The 22,238-nt window shown below is 37.0% G+C and overlaps 2 protein-coding genes across 9 annotated transcripts in view; one reads left to right on the top strand and one right to left on the bottom strand.

Annotated features, from left to right (window-relative positions):
• The window catches only part of LOC124171016 (THUMP domain-containing protein 3-like), a 36,899-nt gene extending 29,574 nt beyond the window's left edge, over positions 1 to 7,325 (top strand). For 4 of the 5 annotated variants that reach the window (XM_046550146.1, XM_046550148.1, XM_046550145.1 and 1 more), the window contains exons 5-9: positions 748 to 987; positions 4,194 to 4,372; positions 4,455 to 4,640; positions 6,958 to 7,095; positions 7,179 to 7,325. In XM_046550146.1, coding sequence (XP_046406102.1) covers positions 748 to 987; positions 4,194 to 4,372; positions 4,455 to 4,640; positions 6,958 to 7,095; positions 7,179 to 7,280 — 845 coding nt within the window. In that variant the 3' untranslated portion in view covers positions 7,281 to 7,325. The remainder of the gene's footprint in view (positions 1 to 747; positions 988 to 4,193; positions 4,373 to 4,454; positions 4,641 to 6,957; positions 7,096 to 7,178) is intronic. The other variant, XM_046550147.1, reaches the window with a different exon arrangement.
• Positions 7,326 to 13,550: 6,225 nt separating this feature from the next.
• Positions 13,551 to 22,238, bottom strand: part of LOC124170556 (Ig-like and fibronectin type-III domain-containing protein 1) — a 381,562-nt gene continuing 372,874 nt past the window's right edge. For all 4 annotated transcript variants that reach the window (XM_046549349.1, XM_046549352.1, XM_046549351.1 and 1 more), the window contains 10 exons: positions 21,921 to 22,113; positions 20,726 to 20,972; positions 20,422 to 20,600; positions 20,163 to 20,294; positions 19,923 to 20,073; positions 19,294 to 19,440; positions 18,954 to 19,065; positions 18,352 to 18,551; positions 16,337 to 16,521; positions 13,551 to 15,244 (listed from right to left, as the gene is read on the bottom strand). In XM_046549349.1, coding sequence (XP_046405305.1) covers positions 14,987 to 15,244; positions 16,337 to 16,521; positions 18,352 to 18,551; positions 18,954 to 19,065; positions 19,294 to 19,440; positions 19,923 to 20,073; positions 20,163 to 20,294; positions 20,422 to 20,600; positions 20,726 to 20,972; positions 21,921 to 22,113 — 1,804 coding nt within the window. In that variant the 3' untranslated portion in view covers positions 13,551 to 14,986. The remainder of the gene's footprint in view (positions 15,245 to 16,336; positions 16,522 to 18,351; positions 18,552 to 18,953; positions 19,066 to 19,293; positions 19,441 to 19,922; positions 20,074 to 20,162; positions 20,295 to 20,421; positions 20,601 to 20,725; positions 20,973 to 21,920; positions 22,114 to 22,238) is intronic.

Raw genomic sequence — 22,238 nt, 5'->3', positions numbered from 1 at the left:
ATGGGTAGAATTCAGGTTCCTCTCTCACAGCAAGTCAACAAGCATAAAATGGATGCCTATCTAGTGGTAATTTTTTACCGATGACCAATGTGATGCAAAAGTTTCACAATCATAAAAGATATTTCTGCAGTTATGACTTGACATTCAGCCATAAACATTTTTTTTCACAAATGTGATACTTTTTTCAGGAATAGGAGTAGTCATCATACCTTAAAAAAACATTCTCTTTAAGATGTCTGTACTTGCTTTGTAAACAATCAAGAAAATATAGTGCAAGCTAAAAAACATAATATTTATACAGAAATTAGGAGGAGGTACCATAATTAAAGCATATTTTTAGCAAAATATCATATGCCTGAATGTGTTATTATATTTCTCCTTTATTACATATTGTATGAAGGGTGATGCTTACTTCACATTGGGCATCAAAGAGTAAAGTAGATCTAATTGTCCTTCAATTTAAATTGTGTACTTAGCACATTACATATACTATATATCCTCAATATTGAAATGCCTGTGGAATAGGCACTTATTTTGTTTCATTTGATGTCCATGATTAGAGAGGTTTAACTCAGAAAAGCTGGTGAATTCATCCACATTGTGCCAAGGAAATCTAATAATGGTTCTATGTTCTGGATTCCTTGGCACATTTCAAATAATGAGCTGTATTGTGTGATGTTTTTCATGCATATTCACCTACATGTTTCAACAAAAACTTTATTAAAATGATAGGTTGATCTGTTTTAGGTGAAAAGGAAAATGTTGACACAAAAAAAGAGCCAGAAGTTCTCACTGGTGACGAAAACAGTCCAGCTGAATCTAAAATAACCATCCCAAAATTTCGGGTGTCTTCTAAACGAGTGGGGGTTCATGCCTTCTCATCAGAGGATGTTGCTAAAACATATGGTTCCCTGATTCAAGAAGCTTTCTTTTGGATTGTTGATTTGACTGAGTTTGACATGGAAATAGTGGCAAACATCACAGATTGTAAGTGGATGCAGCAGACAGCAATGAAATAATAATCCAACTATGTTTTGTTCCAGGGGAATAATAGCTGCATTAATAGAAAATTTCTAAAGCATGCATTTTAGTCACTGAATTTGCTAGGGTTTTGAAATAGTTTAATCGTGCATCATCTAAAATTATTCCTTTCCGTTTTTTTCATGCCTGGTCAAATTTCTGTGCACTTTAATTTCCTCTCCTTAGTTTATTGTAGTGGGGCATGATTTAAACATTAACTGAGCTAATTTGTTTCCGTGTTCATTAACTGTCCAGGAAATTTGCCATTCGTGATTCATTCCAGCTACTCATAGATGAACAGAAAATCATTGGAAAAGTAATGCATGTTTTAAGAGTCAGTTAAATTTTGTACTTGTAGCCAAAATACTCATGCCATATTAAATGGAGAGAAAATGTAATAAATGTGGAGTGTGCCTTAATCTAAAATTTCTCATAGCCCTTTAGTGTCCGACTCTTGCGGAACTCTTGTATATGTGCTACATTGACCTTGAGAATTTCTATTTTACTTCCATCTCTCTTATTGAACATTGGCTCCTTCCCCCTCTCAGACTCTGTGGAGGAAGCTCTTCATATCCACAGGATTCATCTCTTCCCTGGACCGGCTTGACCTTTTGCTCCATGCAAAGCAAATTACAAGATGGATTACATTATTCAGCTGTATTTTTAGCAATGTGAATTTTGGATGCGAATGTTGCTATGTAATAAAATGTGTTCCATAAACAAATTAGTCGTGGAATTTCACGGTTGAGATGTTGTGTCAATGGTAACAAATTCAGTATACTATTATAATTATTAGGCAGGTTTGTGTGGAGGACAGAATATTTACAGAACTGCATAACTTTGATCATCTCGTTATTAATCCTCTTACCATATTCTTTGTAACCCTTGTGTAATGCATGCACTATAGCATGCAGGCCTCTTGCTGACTACCTAATCAAAGCTTGATCCTCTGTGAACCTCACTGATTAAAATATCATTCCCCCCATTGTTACTTGAGTTTCCAACTCATCCAATGTCTCTCATACCTTCTCAGTGTACAGATGGAAAGCAATGGTGACAGTGGACAATCTCGCCTTGCTCCTCGGCCAATGCTTGCCCATCTTGATTCTCCGTCTGCTATCCTCACTTGTGCAGTCTGGGCCATGTACAGATTACAATAAGTCACCTATCTCTCCAATCTACCCCTATTTTCTTAATAATGTCTATTAACTTTCTCGAGTTAAATTTCCTTTTCTGAAACCAAAGTGATCATCGCTCAAATACGTGATTGCCCTCGCCTGCAATTGTCTGTTTAAAATCTTCAGTATCACTTTTCCCTCATGGTATATTAGACTATTAGTCTCCACATTGTACAGCTTTCTTCTTTTTCGGTGGCAGAATTGGAACTATTAACATGAAATCTTGTGGCCAAAAAACCTCCTTGTAGATCCTACATACTTGTGTGCAAAACCCTTCTTATCATCCTTAACTAAATTCTTTAGGAGCTCACACAGGATACTGTCAACCCCCACAGCTTTCCTAGTCTTCATATCACGGAGGGCTCTCTTGATTTCTGAACCTAAGATCCCTGGTCCTTGATTATTCTCCTCCACCACTCTTTCCCCTGTATGCTCAAGCTTTCCAGGCATGTTACTGCTGTCATACAGATCCTCCACATACTCCTTCCATCTAGTCCAATCCTCGTCTAGCTCGGTGAGCATTCTTCCATCAGTAGCATTGACTGTTGCATTCCTGTCTTACATAACTACAAGAATTTTCTTATCCAGAATTTCCATGATTATTTCCTCGAGCTTATGATACACCTCATCTACATCTTCCTCCCAGTGATTACTCATGGGCATATAAACTGGGACTACCACAAGATTGGTGGGTCATGCCTTTATTTCTACCACCAGTATCCTATCGGTTAACTGATTTGTACCTACTACTCTTCTACCCTGCTCTCATTTAGTACTTAAGATACTCCGTGTCGACTTCCATTCCAACAATGTTTTTTATGTGACATGATCACATGCACTACATTTCGTACATGCACGACTTCCCTTTGACCTTTCTGACATGGGTGGACCTCCCAGGAGTAATTAAAAAGTAGTCCAAGGTCAAGCTTACTTTCTCTGAAGAGGGCTGAATCACTCGAGGTTTAGGCCTTTAATTCTTTCATGCTGAATGTGGCACATGTATGGCGTCAATTTTCCAGTGCTTACAAACAAAAGCCACGTTTATGTGGCGTGGGGTGGAGGAAAGTGACCGCTGCGGTCACAATACACCTAGCTACCTGGTCGCCCAGCTTAGCGTGAGCCCAAACCATTCCTCGGCAGCTCAGGTTGACCCTTCCCCGTCCCCTCCTCTCAGTCAACCAAAGCTATTTGCACTATATTTTCCAAAAAAATATTGATTGCTTGACTTACAAATCTAAAATTAGAGATGAATTCTTCTTTTTCCACTTATCACATGGAAATTTCAAATGGAGTTCTAGCGTTAGTATCAACAGAGTTCAGTTCAGTTACAAATTAGTCGATACAGAATGGAAGTATACTAAAACCGTTAATATGAATATTAGAACTTTGGTGAAAATTTCTTCATGCTCAGAAAAACATAGGAAATCCATTTTATATATTAAAAAATTGATGGAAACAACAAATATTTGATTATTTAAAACACAGCTATTTCACTCAGTTTACCGTAGGCTTTCACTGCAAAGGAGTCTTTTAATCCGTCTAGGATCTCTGATAGTGGCCGAGGAAAGGGATCGGTGCCCCACTGAGATGGGTGCCAACCTCAGTATGGGTGCAAACCTCTGCTTTCCATCGATGTGAGAGAGCTTTGTACAGGGAAGTGCAAAAACATATCAAGGGACTCGTAACGTAAAAGAATTTCCCTCAACGAGGCTCCGGCACGAGAGGGCGAGCTGCTGTGATAGTCGATGAACATTTCGACGATGACGATGAACCCTCATGAACATCACAGATTACCATATATATGCATAAATAATTATACATTCACCTCAGTATAATACTGATATGATTCATAGAGAGTACAATGAAGAGAAGAAATAATTTGCATTTTAGATGTTCATTAGTGATGGTTTTAGACAACTTAAGAGCTCACTTAACCTCTTTGCAGTCTATGCTGTTGCTGTTTTGCAATTGTATTTGAAAATTGTCTTTTTTCAGTTGATTTCATTGTAAGCATCTCCCTGACAAAGTCTTCATTGCATAGAAGGAATCTGACTGCTTTTGGTCTGACATCCCTCCGAGCAACCATTTGCTATGGTCTACTCAAGCTGGCACTTCCTAAACCTGGTGACATTGTGATCGACCCACTTGCCGGCAGTGGCTCCATACCTATAGAGGTTTGTTCATTTGGCTTCGCAGTACCTTAGAGTTAGCTATCTATGGTTTTTATTTATAGTTGTGCCATGATATTTATTGCAGGGCGCAGCTGCATTTTCTAAATCTTTTGTTTTGGCTGGAGATCTTCAAGAAGCTGCTTGTGGCCTTATCAAGAAAAATGTTGATAACTTTGATTGCAGAAAGAAACTACCCCTGGATGTTTTGAAGTGGGATACTGCCAATCTGCCACTAAGGACCTCATCTATTGATGTCATTGTCACGGACATGGTACGATATAAGTATTTTTGATTTTAAGGTTGTGGTTTGCCATGACCTTATTCAACGTATAATGTTTTGATTCATGACATACTATGTATTTTGGGTGGAGTATCAATGCTTCTTAGCTAGGTCCTTGATTCATTGCAGCCTCATAATTGTGAGTTCTTAATCAGCAAAGCAATTTATCCAGTCTTTTATTGGGTGTGAGTGTAGTTTAGGGAGTTCACTATCAACACAAAGGCCAATCAACACAAAGCCCAGCTTAACCCTCATGCTGGGTTACTTATCTTGAAACTTGTGTACCTCAGAGGAAGTGATAACTCTGCTCCCTTTTTTTTGGCTTGAAAATTGGCTTTGGTGAAGTCATACCTCCTTTTCCTCTGAACCCAGCAAATGCTGTTGGCTGGAAATTCGCATCTTTTTGTCTCTTCTTTCTATCATGGCCTTGCTCATATTCCTCTATCTGTTGTATCACTATTTCCATACTTAAATCTTGAGTTGCAGCAACAGTTCGTAATGAAGATACTACACTATCATATTCACTTGGCATAGTAATGAGAAAATGGATAATCTGTTGCCTTAAATAATTCTTAGTTCCCGCTTCATAAAGTTCACGAACAGTCTTTTAAAATTCTGTGCAAAATTTCTCAAACGTGTTTTGGTTAGGCAAATATCTTAAATTTTGAAATTTCTTTTTGAGACTAATTACACTTGCCATGAACCTTTTCTCGTATCTATTTTTCAGTGCAATCCACATTTCATGAGCAGTGTCGAAACCTTTAACAATTTCCAACAGCTCCATTTTGATTCTTTAAGCTATATATCTTGTTTTTCTCTTATTATCTCTTTCATATTCTTCCAATTTCCCTTCTCTTGATTTCTTAGCTGCTGTGGTTTCACCCTCTGAGACAGTTGCAATTATTTCTGAATATGGCTTCTCTATTACATACTTTACGTTCATTTCGTCCAGTATTATATAATTCCATTAAGGATTTCCAACTATCATAAATTCTTCCCTTCAAGTTGATGCATCTTAAATTTGTCTTCTTCTACCGTTTTTAAGGTCTCCAGTTACACAGAATAATCTATGTTCACTTTCTTCATTATTCCACAAAATGCAGAAGACACCACGGCCAGGCACTGAGTTAAGCAGATCCACATAAAACTTTTCTTATTTTATAACGTGTCTGGGACCGTAACCTGTTGTAATTTATGCTTTACTTATTATTTTATTTTCTTATTAAGTCTTCAGGTTTACAATATAATAACTTAATCAACCAACAACTTTTATATTATTATTACAGTAACTTAGATACCAATAACATCTTTCTTTTGTTTATCACATATGAGAAATTGCACATTCTAACAATTTTGTCATTTCCCTAAGATATGAAGTATGCAATATGCTTACTTTTGTGAACAGCACATATATCTAATGATTTAATTCAAAGCAGTATTAGAATAGGGTCATTTTTTGACCAGAGATTGCAATTTAATAAGATAATTCGTTAGATGGATAGGGAAGATAGTTTATTGCAAGGAAAAAGTCTTTTTAATTGGGACATTTACAATAACTTAAAATTTAAAAAAAATGCATTAGTTATCACCCATTTTTATGAGTTAGTGGTGACATTAAAGTTCTGGTTCATCAAAACGGTCGGAGAGACTCAATCCTTGATGTGAAGAATCACTCATTAGTGTTCATGACTACTAACTACGTGAGGTGGATGCACAAGGCTGAGAAGCAGTGTACAAGCACTGAGCCACTCAGCAAGAGTCAGTGATGTCATGAACTTATCAGCGAAAGGGGTTAGCCCAGCGTAATTAGCATGTGAATTAGCCGACAATTGAAAAATGGAAAAATATGGGTGTATTTAATTTTGAAACTATCGCAATCGACTACTATAATTAAAATAGTGAAACGGCTGATTTAAGTCATAAAAATCCCTTGTTTGATTGGGCTGTTCTATATGTCAACATAATTTTCAAGTATGAACAATGAAGTTCTAAATTACAGAGCACATGCAAACATTTTTAATTTACACTTTGTGTGAAACATGTTTCCATGAAGGCTTTTACATTTTCTGCACCTTCCTTTTCCTTAAAACTGCAGCTACTGAACTATCAGCGGATGGGGTAGATGGTATTTGAATGGGAATTCATTTCAGCTGCAATTTTTTGCATCCTCTTATGGGGGTGATTATGATCTGTGGAAAGCATCCGATTGGACTGCAAGTCAGTAAAATTTTGTTTGAAATGCATTGCTATTCAATTGTTTTATTCACGCTCAGATTTTTTCCTTTTTTTCATGCCCTTTTGACTGAAGCCATTTGGAAAAAGAAGTGGATCTAAAGCCTCGAACAAAGTGCTCTATCCAAATGCCCTAAAAGAGTTTGGCCGCATTTTGAGGAATGGCAGTGGGCGGGCAGTGCTCCTCACTGCAGATAGGCGAAGTTTAGAATTGGTAAATTTCCTTTTTGTTCTTACAGAAACTTCAGCTATACTCACATGTGCCACTACTGACATTCCAATTTTTCATTACTGCAGGCATATAATCAGACCAAGCAGCTTTGGAATGTGGCAGAGCGACGGCTAGTCAATGTTGGTGGCATTAAAGCATTAGTATTTATTCTACGTAGAGCACTGTGACTGATTTTATAAAGAAAAATAAAGTTTTTATGAAGTATTAGTTAATATATGAACATTTCTTTAGGATATGTCCTCATTATTAGTTTTATTATTGATATTATTTCTCCAAATTTGACTTGAAGATGTCAGCAGGAGGACTGGTGAGACCATGCTCTGCTAAATGGAGATAACAGCCATTCCCATTGGAATTTCAGCCTCTGAAGTGAACCCTTTTACTGCCACCAGGCCGATATATCGGCCCTCGCTGGTTGAGTGAAAACTGCCAGGGGCCAATTTATCAGCCCCAATTATTTCAATTTTTTTTTCATGATTGTGGCCTTTTCAACGGCTGTAATTTATGTAAACCCCCATGATCTATATGTGGTTATAAGATGTAAATATATCTTAAGAATTGGGAAAAAAATCTAAGCATATTAAATAAAATTAAGTAGCTGAAAAATTTTTAAATCTGAAATGTAGCTAATTCTGGAAAATGGCTTTGGCAGTTTTCGTACATCCCACCTGAAATGAAATGGGCTGGCAGTAAAAGGGTTATACATCTTCGTTGTGTAAGGTCTGAATGTATTGTCCAAGGTTGCGGAAGGAGGTGGGACCTGCGGCATGTGGGATGGGCCTTGTTTTTGTAAAAGACTGTCTGGAAACAAAAGATTACATAATTGCGACTCAGAAACCCTCTTGGGAAAAAATTGGGATGAACCATTTATCTGATCTATTAGAGTGGTCCGTCCGCGTCCATGGACGAGTTTTCTAATCTATGGTACAAAGGAACTACATAAGGGAGGCAGCCATCTGTTCCTCTGAAGCTGCCACTTAGGGTGTATTTTAATCTGTTTTCTAAAAGCCTGGAGTGACTCATTGCCTCTTTCGTCTATCGCTGGCTACGTTTTCAATGGTCCATTGTACTATGATGCTTGCGTCATTGAATGCATAACATATTTTATGGTCAATGTAATAAATTATACCTGAAGACGTTTGGTATCCTTTCACTCTAAAAATTAGGGAATTTTCCTATGACGCACAGTGGGTTGAAATTGAAAAAAAACTTGCCAAAACTAAATTTTTTCAATTCTAATTTATGACAAAAACGACTATATATTTTATTAAAGAATAATTAGTGAAAAAATCACTGAAATAGTTTTATTTCTGAGTAATTTTTTTATAGAAGGAAACATCCGTCAAATTAATATAAAAAAGTTTTTCCTTTTTTTTGGAGACAATTGAGTGAAAGTATCATGATGAAATTGAACTTAATTTTGAAATGCCTAAATTAAAAGCATGTCAAAATTAAAATGAACATTTTTACTATCTGTTGCTGTGAAATTTTTCATTATAGTCATAGTTTTAATTACTTTTGTGACTCCATTATAATTTCCAACTTTTCACGTAATTTTAACATACTGTAGAGTAAAACTGTTTTACACCACATTATAAAAGTGTCTGCTTTAATTCTCAAAAGAAAAATCCTGCCCCCACCTGCCACCCCACCTCTCCTATCAAGTTATGTTCGAGAGTGTTCAATCCACGTCGTGAAATATTTCAATGTTAGTTCCCCAAGCAATGAATAATAATATGTATATAGTTCGGAATTTGCAAGGACATTTAATCATATTGCTATTCTTTTAATTTTGGTTAGTAATTCGGAATTGGTCAGGAGATTTGCTGATGTTACTATGCTTTTAGGTAATTAATTACAAGCGAAACTTTGTTGTAATCAATCCCTTTGTTATAAATTTATGATCTGTTTAAAATATTACCGTTTTTCGCTAATTTTGTACCTAATGCTAGGATGAAAGTAGTTACCGACGCCTGCTTCTCCTGAGATGTTTACCCCAGGAGATAGACTGAAGCACATATTATTAGACGGAGAAGAAAAATCTTGCTCTTACTTGCACCCCTCTAAATTCTTCCTGGTAAATCATAATGATGTTGGGCGGTTCTCGGGACCTGTGACCGGCAATACATGGGGTAGGCACTCGGGAACTTACTATTTCCGAAAGTGGGATGAGTGGTCAAGATTTAATTGTAGATTTCTGAAGTTGAATACAATTTAGTTACAATATCATCGCTTTCGCTAATTATATACCTAATGGTAGGATGAAAGTAGTTACCGATGCTTGCCGATCCTGAGATATTTACACCAGGAGTTAGACTGAAGTATACATTATTAGATGGAAAAGAAAAATCTTACTCTTACTTGCACCCCGCCCATTATTTTGTGGTAAATCACAATGATATGAGGCGGTTCTCGTGCCTCATAACCCACAATGCACGGGGTAGGCACTCTGGAACTTGGAGTGATATCCACATACCACTACCCCACAAGCCGCCTAAAAAGGGGTGTGGCAGGGGGTGTTAGGCTGACATTCCATCTTCCTTGGTAACATCATTCGATATCATGTACATCCAGGTGAAATCTTTCACCTTGTTCTTCACTGTAGGCAGTGGCGCAGCGAGGGGGGGGTTTTGGGGGTTAACCCCCCCCCCCCCCCCAGAGCTCAGAGAAATTTTTAAGTTTAATCCATTTTATTTAATTGGATTAATATTACTAATAGAATAGTGTAAGGATTTATTAAATATCCCTCAGAAAGCCGTATAACTCACCATTTTGAACCTTTTATCATAAAATTCCGCAATCTCGCACCTACCGCTTATCCCGGTGGGTATTCCATACCCCCACACACCCCGGTATTAGTTGCACCTCAACCCCCCTAGCCTTAACTCCTAGCTGCGCTCCTGACTGTAGGCACCCAAGTTTTCAGGAAAATATTTAATATGGGAGAGTAAGATGTGATATTTTAAGCTCATCTTGCTCCCTTAAGCTTTATACGCTGTCAGCATGCGCTGTAGAATAGTTTTATTTTCGGAATCCTTAGTATTACCCAAAACCTTCTGCATTACATTTTTGAAAGAATCCCAAGCTTATTTTTCGATTTCTCCCATTTATTCAGGAAAGAGGGGATCAGACGAAAGTTTTCTTATGTCGGGGCCAGTGAAAACTCCTTTTAACTTTGCTTCAGACAATTTCGGGAACCTGGAACATACATATGTAAAACAATCCCCATATTTTTGCAATGATTTTACTAACTGCTTAATTAGCCCCAATTTAATATGAAGATGTGGCAGTAAAACCTTTACTGACGGAACCGAAGTGGTATTGATGTTGTTTTTCTCGCCAGGAGTCAAACCATGACGTGATGGCCAGTCAATTGTTGTCCAGCGTGGCTCTCTGGCTCTACTATCCCACAAACATAGTAATCAAGGGAATTTTGTATAACCTGAATGTTGACCCATCAAAATTGTTAGTATTTTAAAATCTCCACAAATCATCCATTGATGTTCTTGGTATTTGATTTTCTCGCTAAAATCGCAGCTAAGTCATTGTAGTTTTCTTCCATATGAACTGAGTGTCTCATTGGAAGAGATGCAAATACATTTCCACTATGCAGAAAGATTGCTTTGCGGCAAGTTTTGGATGAATCTATGAATAAGCGCTATTCTGATTAACCATATTCTATTTCAAAGCATTTTGTGAGCCCACGAACATTGTTACAATAAACAAAATTGACCCCTTTAGTAAAATACTGAGTAAATTCTCTCTCTCGATGTCTATACCAGGAAAATGACGTACCAGATGATAAAAGGTTTTTCTTTTTTAGCCTTGAACCTAGCAATTCGGCTTCATCTTTTGGAAGACCCAAGTCTCAAGGCCATTGAGCTCAATCTGAGAAAAAAGTAGAGGTTCTTCGTTAACTGAAAAATCTGTGCTAGATTAGTTCTGGGGAGCAAACGCTTCTGAGTCCTCTGCATCACTCACGCCATCTAAAATAGGAGGTTGATACGGAACTGGTATTTCACAGCTATGGGACTGAAAAAATAGCTAAATCAACGTTAGGGTAAGATATTTTCCTCTTATTTTTCGTAATAAATCCTTTCACGTCTACCGAACAGAAATAGCAGTCGATTGTGTGATTTTTCGGTTCACGCAATATCATAGGAATGCCAAAACGAAATGCAGTTTTATTACCCTTAAACCACAAGCGCAGATCTTCCTCACATCTTTTGCACACCTTATAAAGAGCCCATGCTTTGTCTTGATCACCAAGTATTAATTTGATGCAAGCAAAATACACATTGCCATAAAATCACTTATGATTCTTTGTTGACATTTCACTGTATATTCACCACAAATATAACAGAAGCTGTCCGGAGAAATTACGCAACCTCTATGAGCCTTAATGCATATATAAAAACAAGTGCACAGTAGCGTTTTAGTGCGGGATGTCAACTGAGTGTGGCAAGCGGTGGCAAGACAGGGTCAGCTAGATAATGATATTAGCCAGTTGGAAAATGATTAATCCAACTGTAACACGCTGAAATATATTCTTTTCTGGAGTTCTCTGCTGAAATTAGGGTAAGAAATCTTAATTTTAATTACATTTGAAGCTTTAAAAAAATACAAAATTTTAACTTTATAAAAATTTTACACAAATTAAGAATATAAAATAGAGTATTGTAAAAAAATTGCTGATATGGATTTTAAAAAATATTTTTTCGGTTTTAGGACATCAAAATCTATAAGAAAATGTATAAAAAACCTTAGCAGTTTTTTACTTGCAGACCTGTGTTATTGCATCAATTATAAGATTCCTAAATTATCAAGAATCAAAAGCATTAGGAGTGCAACAGATAATCAGAGACAGAGGGTGTTTGTGTCAGAGATAAACTTCACGTTTTAAACCCACTAAATGAACGAATAATTGGTCGAAAATCACGGTAGGAGAAATCCTTTAGATATTATCACACGAGCATTTTCATTTGGCAGCCGATGCGGTTTGGTCATTTCTTCTTGTTCCTGCATGACTTTAGAACTCCCTTAGTACAAGGAGAGGCCTTCTTACGAAGCAATAGAGGTTCCCTGAACAGTAATGCACTTTGTATTATTCTCGCCGTGAAGAAATGAGTCTCAAACCTTGCATATTTTTGCCCCTGGGACATCAGATTTACTCTAAAAGCGTGTTTTAACTCTGTAGTTTGTGGACACGTCTGTTTAGACTCTGTGGTTTGATATCCTGACGGGTAGACACACCTCATGACATGATCAAAGGGAAAACATAACTCCAAGGATTCGGAATTTTTCTATTAATTCTCTTGGTGGAAATGTTTTTGCTGGGGTATGCGTTCATATGGCCTTTTTGGTCAGCGCACGTCAGGAGACACAACGATAAATTTTATGGTAGGAGGTATAAGCTGATAAAATGCGTTGTTTATGGATATTGTTTTTTCCATTGTGTGCTGTTACATATGTATGCCATCACCATACCTACTTTGTTCCTTTGTCTTAATTTGGAGCAAATTTCATGCCTGCCATGTGACCATAAATTCCAAGTTCCATGTTTCCCACTTGTCTGGGTACTATCCTTATTGGGAAATGCGGGTTGCCTTATAGTTATTAATATTTTGGATACCTATGGGTAAAAATGATTGAATAATTTCAATTGCATTGCATGGTAGTCAATTTAATTTTGAAGTGTATTAACTTCAGTGCAAATTTGATGCCTTTATGGGAAAAGGTTATATCTAAGGGGTGAAAATTTTGATGCTTGATATTATTAAAATAATGAATTTTCACTGGGAAAATGTTTGTAATACTTCTAAGGTTTTCAAGCTGATCAATGTAATATTTTGCTTAATTGTAATTTGGAGAAGTCTCACATTGGTGAAAATTTTGTTTTTGTCTCCTATGTAGAGGCTTGAGGCATTTTTGAAGCATGTGATCATCCAATTCCATGGGAACAATGTTAGATTAATGGCTATGATATTACATGCTCATTTAGGGTGTTTTATCTAACTTTGAAGGTTCTAAGTTTTCCTGGAGATCACACAATTAGCAAACGAAGTTGAAGGGTAGCTGGGTCTACCTGCCCTCTGCCGCTAATCCAGCAGACGCACCTTCTAGGGCATTTATGCTTTTGTTAAATCTGTACAGAGATGAGGTAGATTCACAGTGGTACGGAGATATACTCAGATTGTTTGAGGAACTTAGTGGCAGTGCAGTGGAAGCTCCATCATTATGTCTACAGCATGTTGGCATCAGTGTCACACCATTAATATGCTATTAGCACTATTAGTATTATGCTTCATGAATTTCTGGATTAGCCCTCTCTAATCAAGTGGATGACACTTTTTTTATGCCAATTCATACAGACAAATACATCCTTATGCATGCCTTGAAAATAATCTAACATATGAATCATTAGAAAACTATGTGGCTAGTTTTTTTAGATTGTATTTTATTAATTTCAGGGTTTTTACACTTTCACAAACTTAGCTGGCAATTTACAAAAGATACTTACCCATCTCATACAGTAATAGCTATTTGAGCCCTAGCATATGTACCTTTATCAGCATGTAACCAGCTTTTCCACAGTGCAAATATCTTATATTCAAGAGAAACCATACACACTGAATATTTGTTTTGAAGGCACACTTACTGCATGGGAAGATATGTTAGGGCTATACTGTTATTATTTTCAGAAATCACTCAAATTTATGGGATATATTATGATTTTCAAGTAAAAAGAATATATAAAATTCAACTTTTTACCCATTATCATACAAAATATTGAGGTAATAGCCTGAAAAGTGGGATTCAGGCAAATTACTCCTCTTTTTCCATGCTCAAACATACTCTCCATACTCTACATATGAACATAAATTTCAATCATTGATGGTTAACAACATAAATTTTATTAAATGGATGCCTGCTCTCTTCAAAGAAATAGTTCATGAAATTGGAATTCTTTTTCTAAAACACGTATCCACACAGTTTTCAGAAAACATAAGTGCAGCATTCCACAAACTTCAATATAACTACTAATGATACCTGTTATCCATCAATACACTAATGCAAATTGTACAAACATATAACAGCGAGCCATCAAGATGGTAGTCATGCTTTATGGACATATCACTTTTTTTATCTTATTGTTGACATTTCACAATGGAATTCCAACAGAAATTTATCCTTACAATGTTTTACCCAATATCTGTTTTTAACAATTTGTTTTAATAAACAGAATTAAATTCTTGTAACAACCACTCTCTCGGCTAAATCATTGTTCACAAATAACACACACACATGCATTCAGCGCTAACAATCATAGTCCTTTTTTCAATACCAGGATGGCTTCATTACAATGATACACAAAATAAAAATCCTTTCTCTTTTCTTTGTATATTTGATGAATCTATTCATTTTACCTTTCATTGTTTTATGACTCCAAGTATGGGTCAGAAATTGATCGATCACACAATTGCATAAACCCAGCAGAGCATCACTCAGTGACAAATGGTACAATTCATGGACTTCATTTTCCTGATATTTGGACGCATTTGTGCCACTCATAAACTAAGTGCTTAGCATCAGTCATCTCCCAGGTAAGTACATAAGTGTTCATTTCACCTGATTTGACTCGGTATGTATAATTCTCCTTTGATTCAAAATTGTTCACATAAAATCTCTTCAGTATTGTATTCAAGGTTAATAACACCCTGAAATGCAGTAGAGATACACTTGGAGAAAAAAATCTTAGCTACACAGCAAGGAGGCATCACAGTCGTAATGTTGATGTGCGTGGACTCATCCCACCATCCTCAAGGAAATACATCTTGCTCACCTTTGGGTTAGTTACAAATAACACAGAGGATTATGGCTTGAGTCGTCTGAAACCTGCACCATCATGACCTAGTTTCAGTTCTTCATACAGAGATGGAGCGACCTCGCTCGCTGCAGAATGAGTGGACTGAGCAGGCACATGTAGAATTTCCTGCTTCCAACCTTGCTGGGTGGGAGATGCAGCCTGCACCGGCTGGCCACTGCCTCCTGAGATAATGCAGGTTGTAGCCGAGCCGTTAGCACCTACCATTCCATTTGACATTTCTCCGAGATGACCTCCTGAAGGGATCTGTCAAAAATAAATATAGTGGCTATAACGATTGAAAGCCTTCACCTGAATTTTATCACACTCAGTGGTGCAGCGAGGGGGGGTTTTGAGGGTTAAACCCCCCCCCCCCCCCCAGAGCTCAGAGAAATTTTAAAGTTTAATCCATTTTACATAACTGGATTGATAATACTAATAGAATAGTGTAAGGATTAATTAAATATTCCTCAGAAAGCCGTAAAACTCACCATTAGTTGCACCTTAACCCCCCCCCCCAGCCTTAATTCCTAGCTGCACACCCCTGATCACACTGGATCATTAGAATGAAAATGGAAACTAAATGATAGCAAATTTATTTTAGATATTTCATGATAGCATTAATAAGCTCACTGCAAATAATTAGGCTGTAAATAAAATTATACGGTAGAATCAGGCCTGTCAGGTCGGGTCAAATGTCACTAAGAGACCTTCACAATCCATCATTTTTTAATATTATGCATTTATCCTTCTATCCAATGAATACATCATGTGATATTGACTTTGAACTTCATAATGCCTTTGAATCATATCTATCTTCATTGCCATTCCTTTGTGGCACTCATTAACTAACTGATTAGCATCAGTTATCTCCCAAGTACATAAGTTTAATTTCACCTGATTAGACGTGGTATGCATAATACATATTATTTCGTTTCAAAATTTTTCACATAAAATCTCTTCAGCATTGCATTCAAGGTTAGTAACACCCTGAATCATCAGACAGCCTTATCTTATACTTTGGCCAATGCTTGCCAAATACCCTGATGTTCCCTCACTTGAGCAGTGCAAGGCATATACAAACTGAAAATGAGTCACCTATCCCTCCAATATGTCTATGTTTCATTTCTGTATCAATGCCCATGGTAATTTCACAGTTCACTCTAAAAATCCTTTTTTGAAATCAATGAAACAGAGTTCATCATCCCTAAAGAACCTCATTAGTGCTATCCCATCAAGGGTTCTTCATTAAACTTCCTTTTCAAGAAATCATTGTCGAAATAATACCCTGAATCATGCCATGACTGCATTATGTAAAGCAGGGAATACCAGACTTGAAATCATAAAAATTTTACTTGCCTGGATGTGGTCCATGTTCACTTCACGCAAATAACTAGGATTCTCAAATGCTACTCCACCAGAGGATTTGGCACCCAGAAGCCTCCTGGACCGAAGGAACCATACCACACCGACGACAATGGCTGCTACAATGACTAGTGCAAGGACAACTCCAACAATAACCCCAACATGAGCACTATCTTGATCTGTAATTCATTACAAAATAAATGCTTCTTTAACTTAGGGCTATTTCTTCAATAATTGCAGCCTTGAATATTTTGAAAACCATCATCAAAACTTGAAATTACAACCACCAGACACTAGTATACCTGAAATAGGCAGCAAGGCAATTTTTTAAAGCAGCAATTTTACAACAATGCATCAGACAATCAGTAAATCCACATGCTAAGTGACTACTTCTTTAGGGTTACATAAATATCTTTACTACAGTAGATTCTGGTGCACATTGTCCCAATTTAGCAGCTGCCCCAATCAGGCATATGAGCATAAATAAATATTGAAATGAGAGACAGACGACTTTATAATGTAAAATGTAATACAATGCAAAAAAAATATTAAAGTATTAATTGATTTAAAAAATCTGCAAGAATAGTTTATTTATTAACATTTTCAATCATTGTCTTCTGCTGTAAGGCCCCTGGCATTGACCTCTTAATTTTTAACAGTTGTTTCCTTCATGTAGGATAAATTTCAAGAAAAATGGGGACCCTGGAAACAGGCTACCCTCCATGCATGTGATGACGACGCTTGAACGTCAAGCTTTTCCACTGATTTTTTGGTCTGATCTTTTGCCAACCTCATTGATTTAAGCTACAACCTTTACTTAAACTCTGATATGGAATTCCTTTTCCCTAGCTACCTCTAGTCTATTTACAGTTAAAGTCCTTAACCCCTCAATGCCGTCATGTGTACCCAGTATGTGCCCTTTAAATTTCGTATGCCGCCATCATGCGTACCCAGTACGCTTTCTGAACTTCTGTATATAATATTTTTTCTCCGTCAAATATATTGTATTTTAAATTCAAGCAAATTACTTTACCTTTCGAAGAAATGTTTTTCCTTTCCAATAAAATATTCATAGCAACTTTATGCCTTCCAAATTTTTAAAAATTTTTCGATGAAATTCCGTTTTAAACCAGCAAGGTGACGAATTCGGTCGGAAAACTCAATGCCTTCCTTCAACTGCACTATCTTGAAAACTGCCGCCTATTCTGCATGTGAAACGTCAAGAAGGGTCAGCTACTTTAGCATGAGATACGATACCTTCCTTATCAGCTCACTGCCTTCTGTCTGTTTTCTTCTTGTGTGCCATCACCTCAAGCCCCAAGTGTATTTGGTCTGCCTTGTTAGTCCTAAGCGTCCTAAGCAAATGGGATATTTGCTTCGCTCTGCATTTATTTTTTTCTTTTTTTTTCTCGACAGTAATCAATGATGATAATATTCCTTCTAAACAGTCAGCGTATACCAGAACCCCTTCGAGATATTTTCTTGTCTCTTGATAGAGCTTTGAAACCACACACTTCAGTCCACTAGAGTCATTCATGCTGTGTGGTGTTCTTTCAGGCAGTGTGTTGAAATTCTCATCGGGTGTACTTCCTGTGTGAGGTTATTTTTATTTATAATTGGGGATCCTACGAAATGGGAATAGTATTGAAAGGCAAAAAACTCGGAAGTCTGTTTGTGTGTTAGGTTATAATAAATTCATTGGTGGGGTGAATTTCAAGGACCTGTTATTGCATTCGTACCTAATGGAAAGAAAACACCATAACAAGTGGTGTATGAAGTTATTTAGGAGACTATTGAATGCCGCAGTCCTAAATTCATGTTGTTCACAGAAAAAGCATGCATAAAAAATTGACTCATCATTTCACGTGCAATTGGTCCAAGTAATATTTTTGAAATATCCAACTTCATCTGTTGAGAATACTAGGCAAAGTTTGATTCAAGGAAGCAACTACCAGTGGTGAACCAATCTCATGTAACCCTGGCAATGTGAATCAGCTTTTGATACTTACTTGCGTTGGCTGCTGATGTAATGTACTTGTCTCCAACAATAAATCTGACAGGTTCTGTAAGAGTACTAGTCCCAAGATGGTTTCCAGCTTTAACAACAAATTCATACCAAGTGCCATCTTTCAAGCTGCTGACAGTAATCTTTGTGTCTTTTGTGTCATTCTTCTGGGTGACCCGGGCACCAACTGGCCTCCAGAAAACCCTAAGTGGAAAAAGAAGAAATTATGGAGTTTTTCCCTGGCATAATCTAATTTCCCTGATTGGTATGAACCCTTATAAAATCCTCCTTATAGATGAAAAAACATTGTATTGAGCCTGCAATCAATTAATTGTTATTTTTAAATGCAGTGCTGCAAAATAATAATGATAATAACTTTCCAAAGATTAGATCCGCATTAATAAACTGTGCAAGGTAATAGCCATGAGCTCAAGTTCCATTATATCCCAGAATTAATAGGGGTAGAGTCTTGCATGAACTCCCATCACATATTAACACATCCAAATGAATCTCCAAAAGAATTTTAAGCCCACAGCCTGGGCTCAATTAATACTAGATGGAAAATACTAGAAGATTTATGAAATCATCATGAATTTCTGTACTTACCTGTACATTTCCACTGTATTAGGATTCTTTACTGGAGGATCCCACGATACCAGAGCAGAGTGAGCACTCAGTATATCCACCTTAACATTTTGAGGAGGCCCAGGGAGACGATCTAGAATTTTGAAATCAGAGTTAATTAATCTTTAATCAGTGTGATTAACCCATTTTTGTAGAGTGTTCCACATTTGAAACTAAAATTTCAATCTCTGACATTGATGCAATGTTTTTTCTTATATATTGAAGAATTTGTTGGAACATATTTTATCTCTAGTTTCATGTTAATGGAAAATCAAATAAAATAAAACCACAAAGTGGGTTAAGACTGAGATGACTTAATTACCTCTTCCTTCATGGAAACAGGAAACTATCTGTTTTGTGTATGAGAGGACACAAAACTTGTTATTTAATAATGGCTCCCCTCTGCACCAGTCTAAGCAGCGTTTTGGCACATCCCACGATGCACAACAACTGCGGTGATCTGAACCATCTGAAAGATAATGAGAGAAATTGCAGATTTTTCGAGGAGAGAAATTTATATTTAACACATTCCCTGCCGCAGACTTTTAGACAAATTCGCCCATTGCGCCGATGTGTTATTCTATTTTCTTTTGTTTTAATACTTGGATTCTTTCCGTTTTAGTTTTTGTATGCATTCGTCTATGCACGCCACATCGGTCTTGTCATATACGCGTCGCCGAAGTAGCTCTGACCAACGGCGTGCTGTGATTGGCCAAAAGAAAGGCTCATTCTTCAGTCATAATGACCAAAGCAGCATGGAGATGAAGTACATGTTTTGCTCATTATGACTGAAGCAGCGCTGAACGTGTTAAAGCCTATTGGATTCCTCATGTGTATTATACCACAACAGTGAATGAAGTTACAGCGGAAGAGATTAGAAGGGAGATCATATATGCAATAATATGCTACCAGCATACTATTGCATATGTTTAATATTTAGAGCATTCTTACCTGCTGCACATTTCATGAGCTTATCAAAATCATTGATACAATCTGGCTTATCAATCACAGCATCAATATCCAAAAAGAAAGAGCAAGCATCCATACAACCAGCTGAAACATTTTGCTCATTGCAGCACTGCGTAACATTCATTGTTGATTCCTGCAAAAGAGTGATGAAGAGCATCTATGAATAACTTGAATTGTAGATGGAGTGATTTGAAAAAAAATGCATGCTGAAATTGGCCTTACCATGGCTCGGATCTTAACTGTTACCGGCTGGGTGGCACTGCCAAAAGCATTTTCAGCATGGCAAAAGTAATCACCTTCATCCTCCTCCACTAATCCAATTATTTTCAGAGTCATTATGTAGCTTGATTCCTCCTAAAATATGAAATAAATATTATATGTTAAATTTAGAAAATTCTACAAGATTAAGCAAATATTTCATTGGTTTGATAAATGCTAGCAGCCTCAGCGGAATTATTTTCTTGAGAAGTGGCATATTTACATCTTTATTTCTCTGTAGATTAATTTCATATTTTCCTCCATGAATGACAGGAACTCTTCCATTCAGATCTCGCCAGAAGATCATTTTTGGGTCTGGATATGAGTCAACATGGCATTGCAGAGTCACTGAGTCACCCTTTGCTGCCATTGTCACTCCTGACCCGCTTATATGTGGAACATCTGGATTTTACAGAAAACAGATAAAATTTATTTCCAAGAATTACAATAAGTAAAATACTTATTGAATACTAACTGAACCAAAAAGGATACTGATTAACCAAGCAAGTGTTAAAATTATTACTTACGACTAATTGAAATTCTTCGGGAAGCTTGCATAGGAGTTCCATATCCATTATCAGCATAGCATGAGATTTGGTTCATGTCCCTGGTGACATTGTGAACTACAGTGACCATATGACGAGTAGTCTCTTGTCGCACCAGGCGGCCAGATATGTACAAGGATATTGTAGGCATTGGTGTGCCCATTGCAATACAGAGGATGGTCATACTACTACCCTCAATGACTAGGTTAATGGGATGCACGGTGGGAGGCTAAAAAAGAGCAATGATATTCCATTAATGGTAGCTCTAGCATTGGATGGTTTATAAGATACCGTATTTTCTTATGTTCCATGTGAACCCACTTTTTCCTTTTTTAAAAGGCATCTAAAAGGTATCAATGTGTGCCATACATAAGCATGCCCAGGTCACCTCAGCATTTCAATATTACTCAAATCACCATGAAAAAGAATTCTCCTTGACTGGAAATCAAATCATGGCATGGACCTTTGGCTTTCCGGGCCACTGTGCAGACCACTACATTATCCAGGTTCCTGATTTTCCCTGCCAATTGTACAGAGGCTCATGGCACTAGATGTTCTGTGAATTCTCAGGAAAGCCTAAGGTTGGTGGTTTGATTCCTAGTCCAAGGGAATTTTTTCTTATAATAATTCTTGTAAATTTCACTGCCATTCACATGGAAGAATCACACATTCCCGTTTTTAATGGAATCAATAGGAAAGGCACATAATGGCAATGCAATTAACAAGCTCTGGCAGAGCAATTAATTTGGTTCTTAAATCTTTCCCTGCTGGTTGCGGTGCTCAAAGGTGGAGGCACCAGCCACAGCCGTAGCTTTTGCTGTTTACCTCTTATGCAAGGTGCGCAAACAAGTTGCTGAGGTTTGTGGCTACCAATTCTAAAAGCAAGTTCATTGTTTCCGGGGAAACAGTAGAATACTGTCCCATAACAATAATATAAATGCTGTCACATAACATTCAATGGTACACATTATCTATTGCAGATATTTTTGAAATTATTCCTTTCATTAATTCATTGTCCCCACCGAAGTTGTGCATCTTTCATGAGGGTGCATGGTACATGAAAATATGCGATAATATTCAAAATTAAAACAAAAAAAAATTAAGATTATGTTCCTTGAATTGCATGGCAATAGTAGAAAACAATTCCATCGCACGAATGCAATGATCCTTTTCTTACCTCTACAAATGCAGGATATGCTGGATCAGTCCAAGCAATAAGGGTTTCAGATGGAAAACTTAACCCCTTTTTATTTTTTGCAACAACATAAACAATATATTGACTGTTTGGCATCAGGTTTTCCAACATATGAGTAGTCAGTGAGGTCTCCACAACATTGAACACCTCTTCAGACGCTGGCTTATGATAAAGCCTGTAAAAGATAATATTCATTTGCTGATTTATGGGTCAACTATGCTAATTAATGTATGTTGCACAGTGATAGGTCATGATAAGATAAAGATTATGATGGTTGATTGGAACTTGGTAATATATGAT

The sequence above is a fragment of the Ischnura elegans genome, chromosome X (genome assembly GCF_921293095.1).
Source record: "Ischnura elegans chromosome X, ioIscEleg1.1, whole genome shotgun sequence".
In the NCBI taxonomy this organism is placed as follows: Eukaryota; Metazoa; Arthropoda; class Insecta; order Odonata; family Coenagrionidae; genus Ischnura; species Ischnura elegans.
This window is presented reverse-complemented; position numbering and strand designations above follow the sequence as displayed.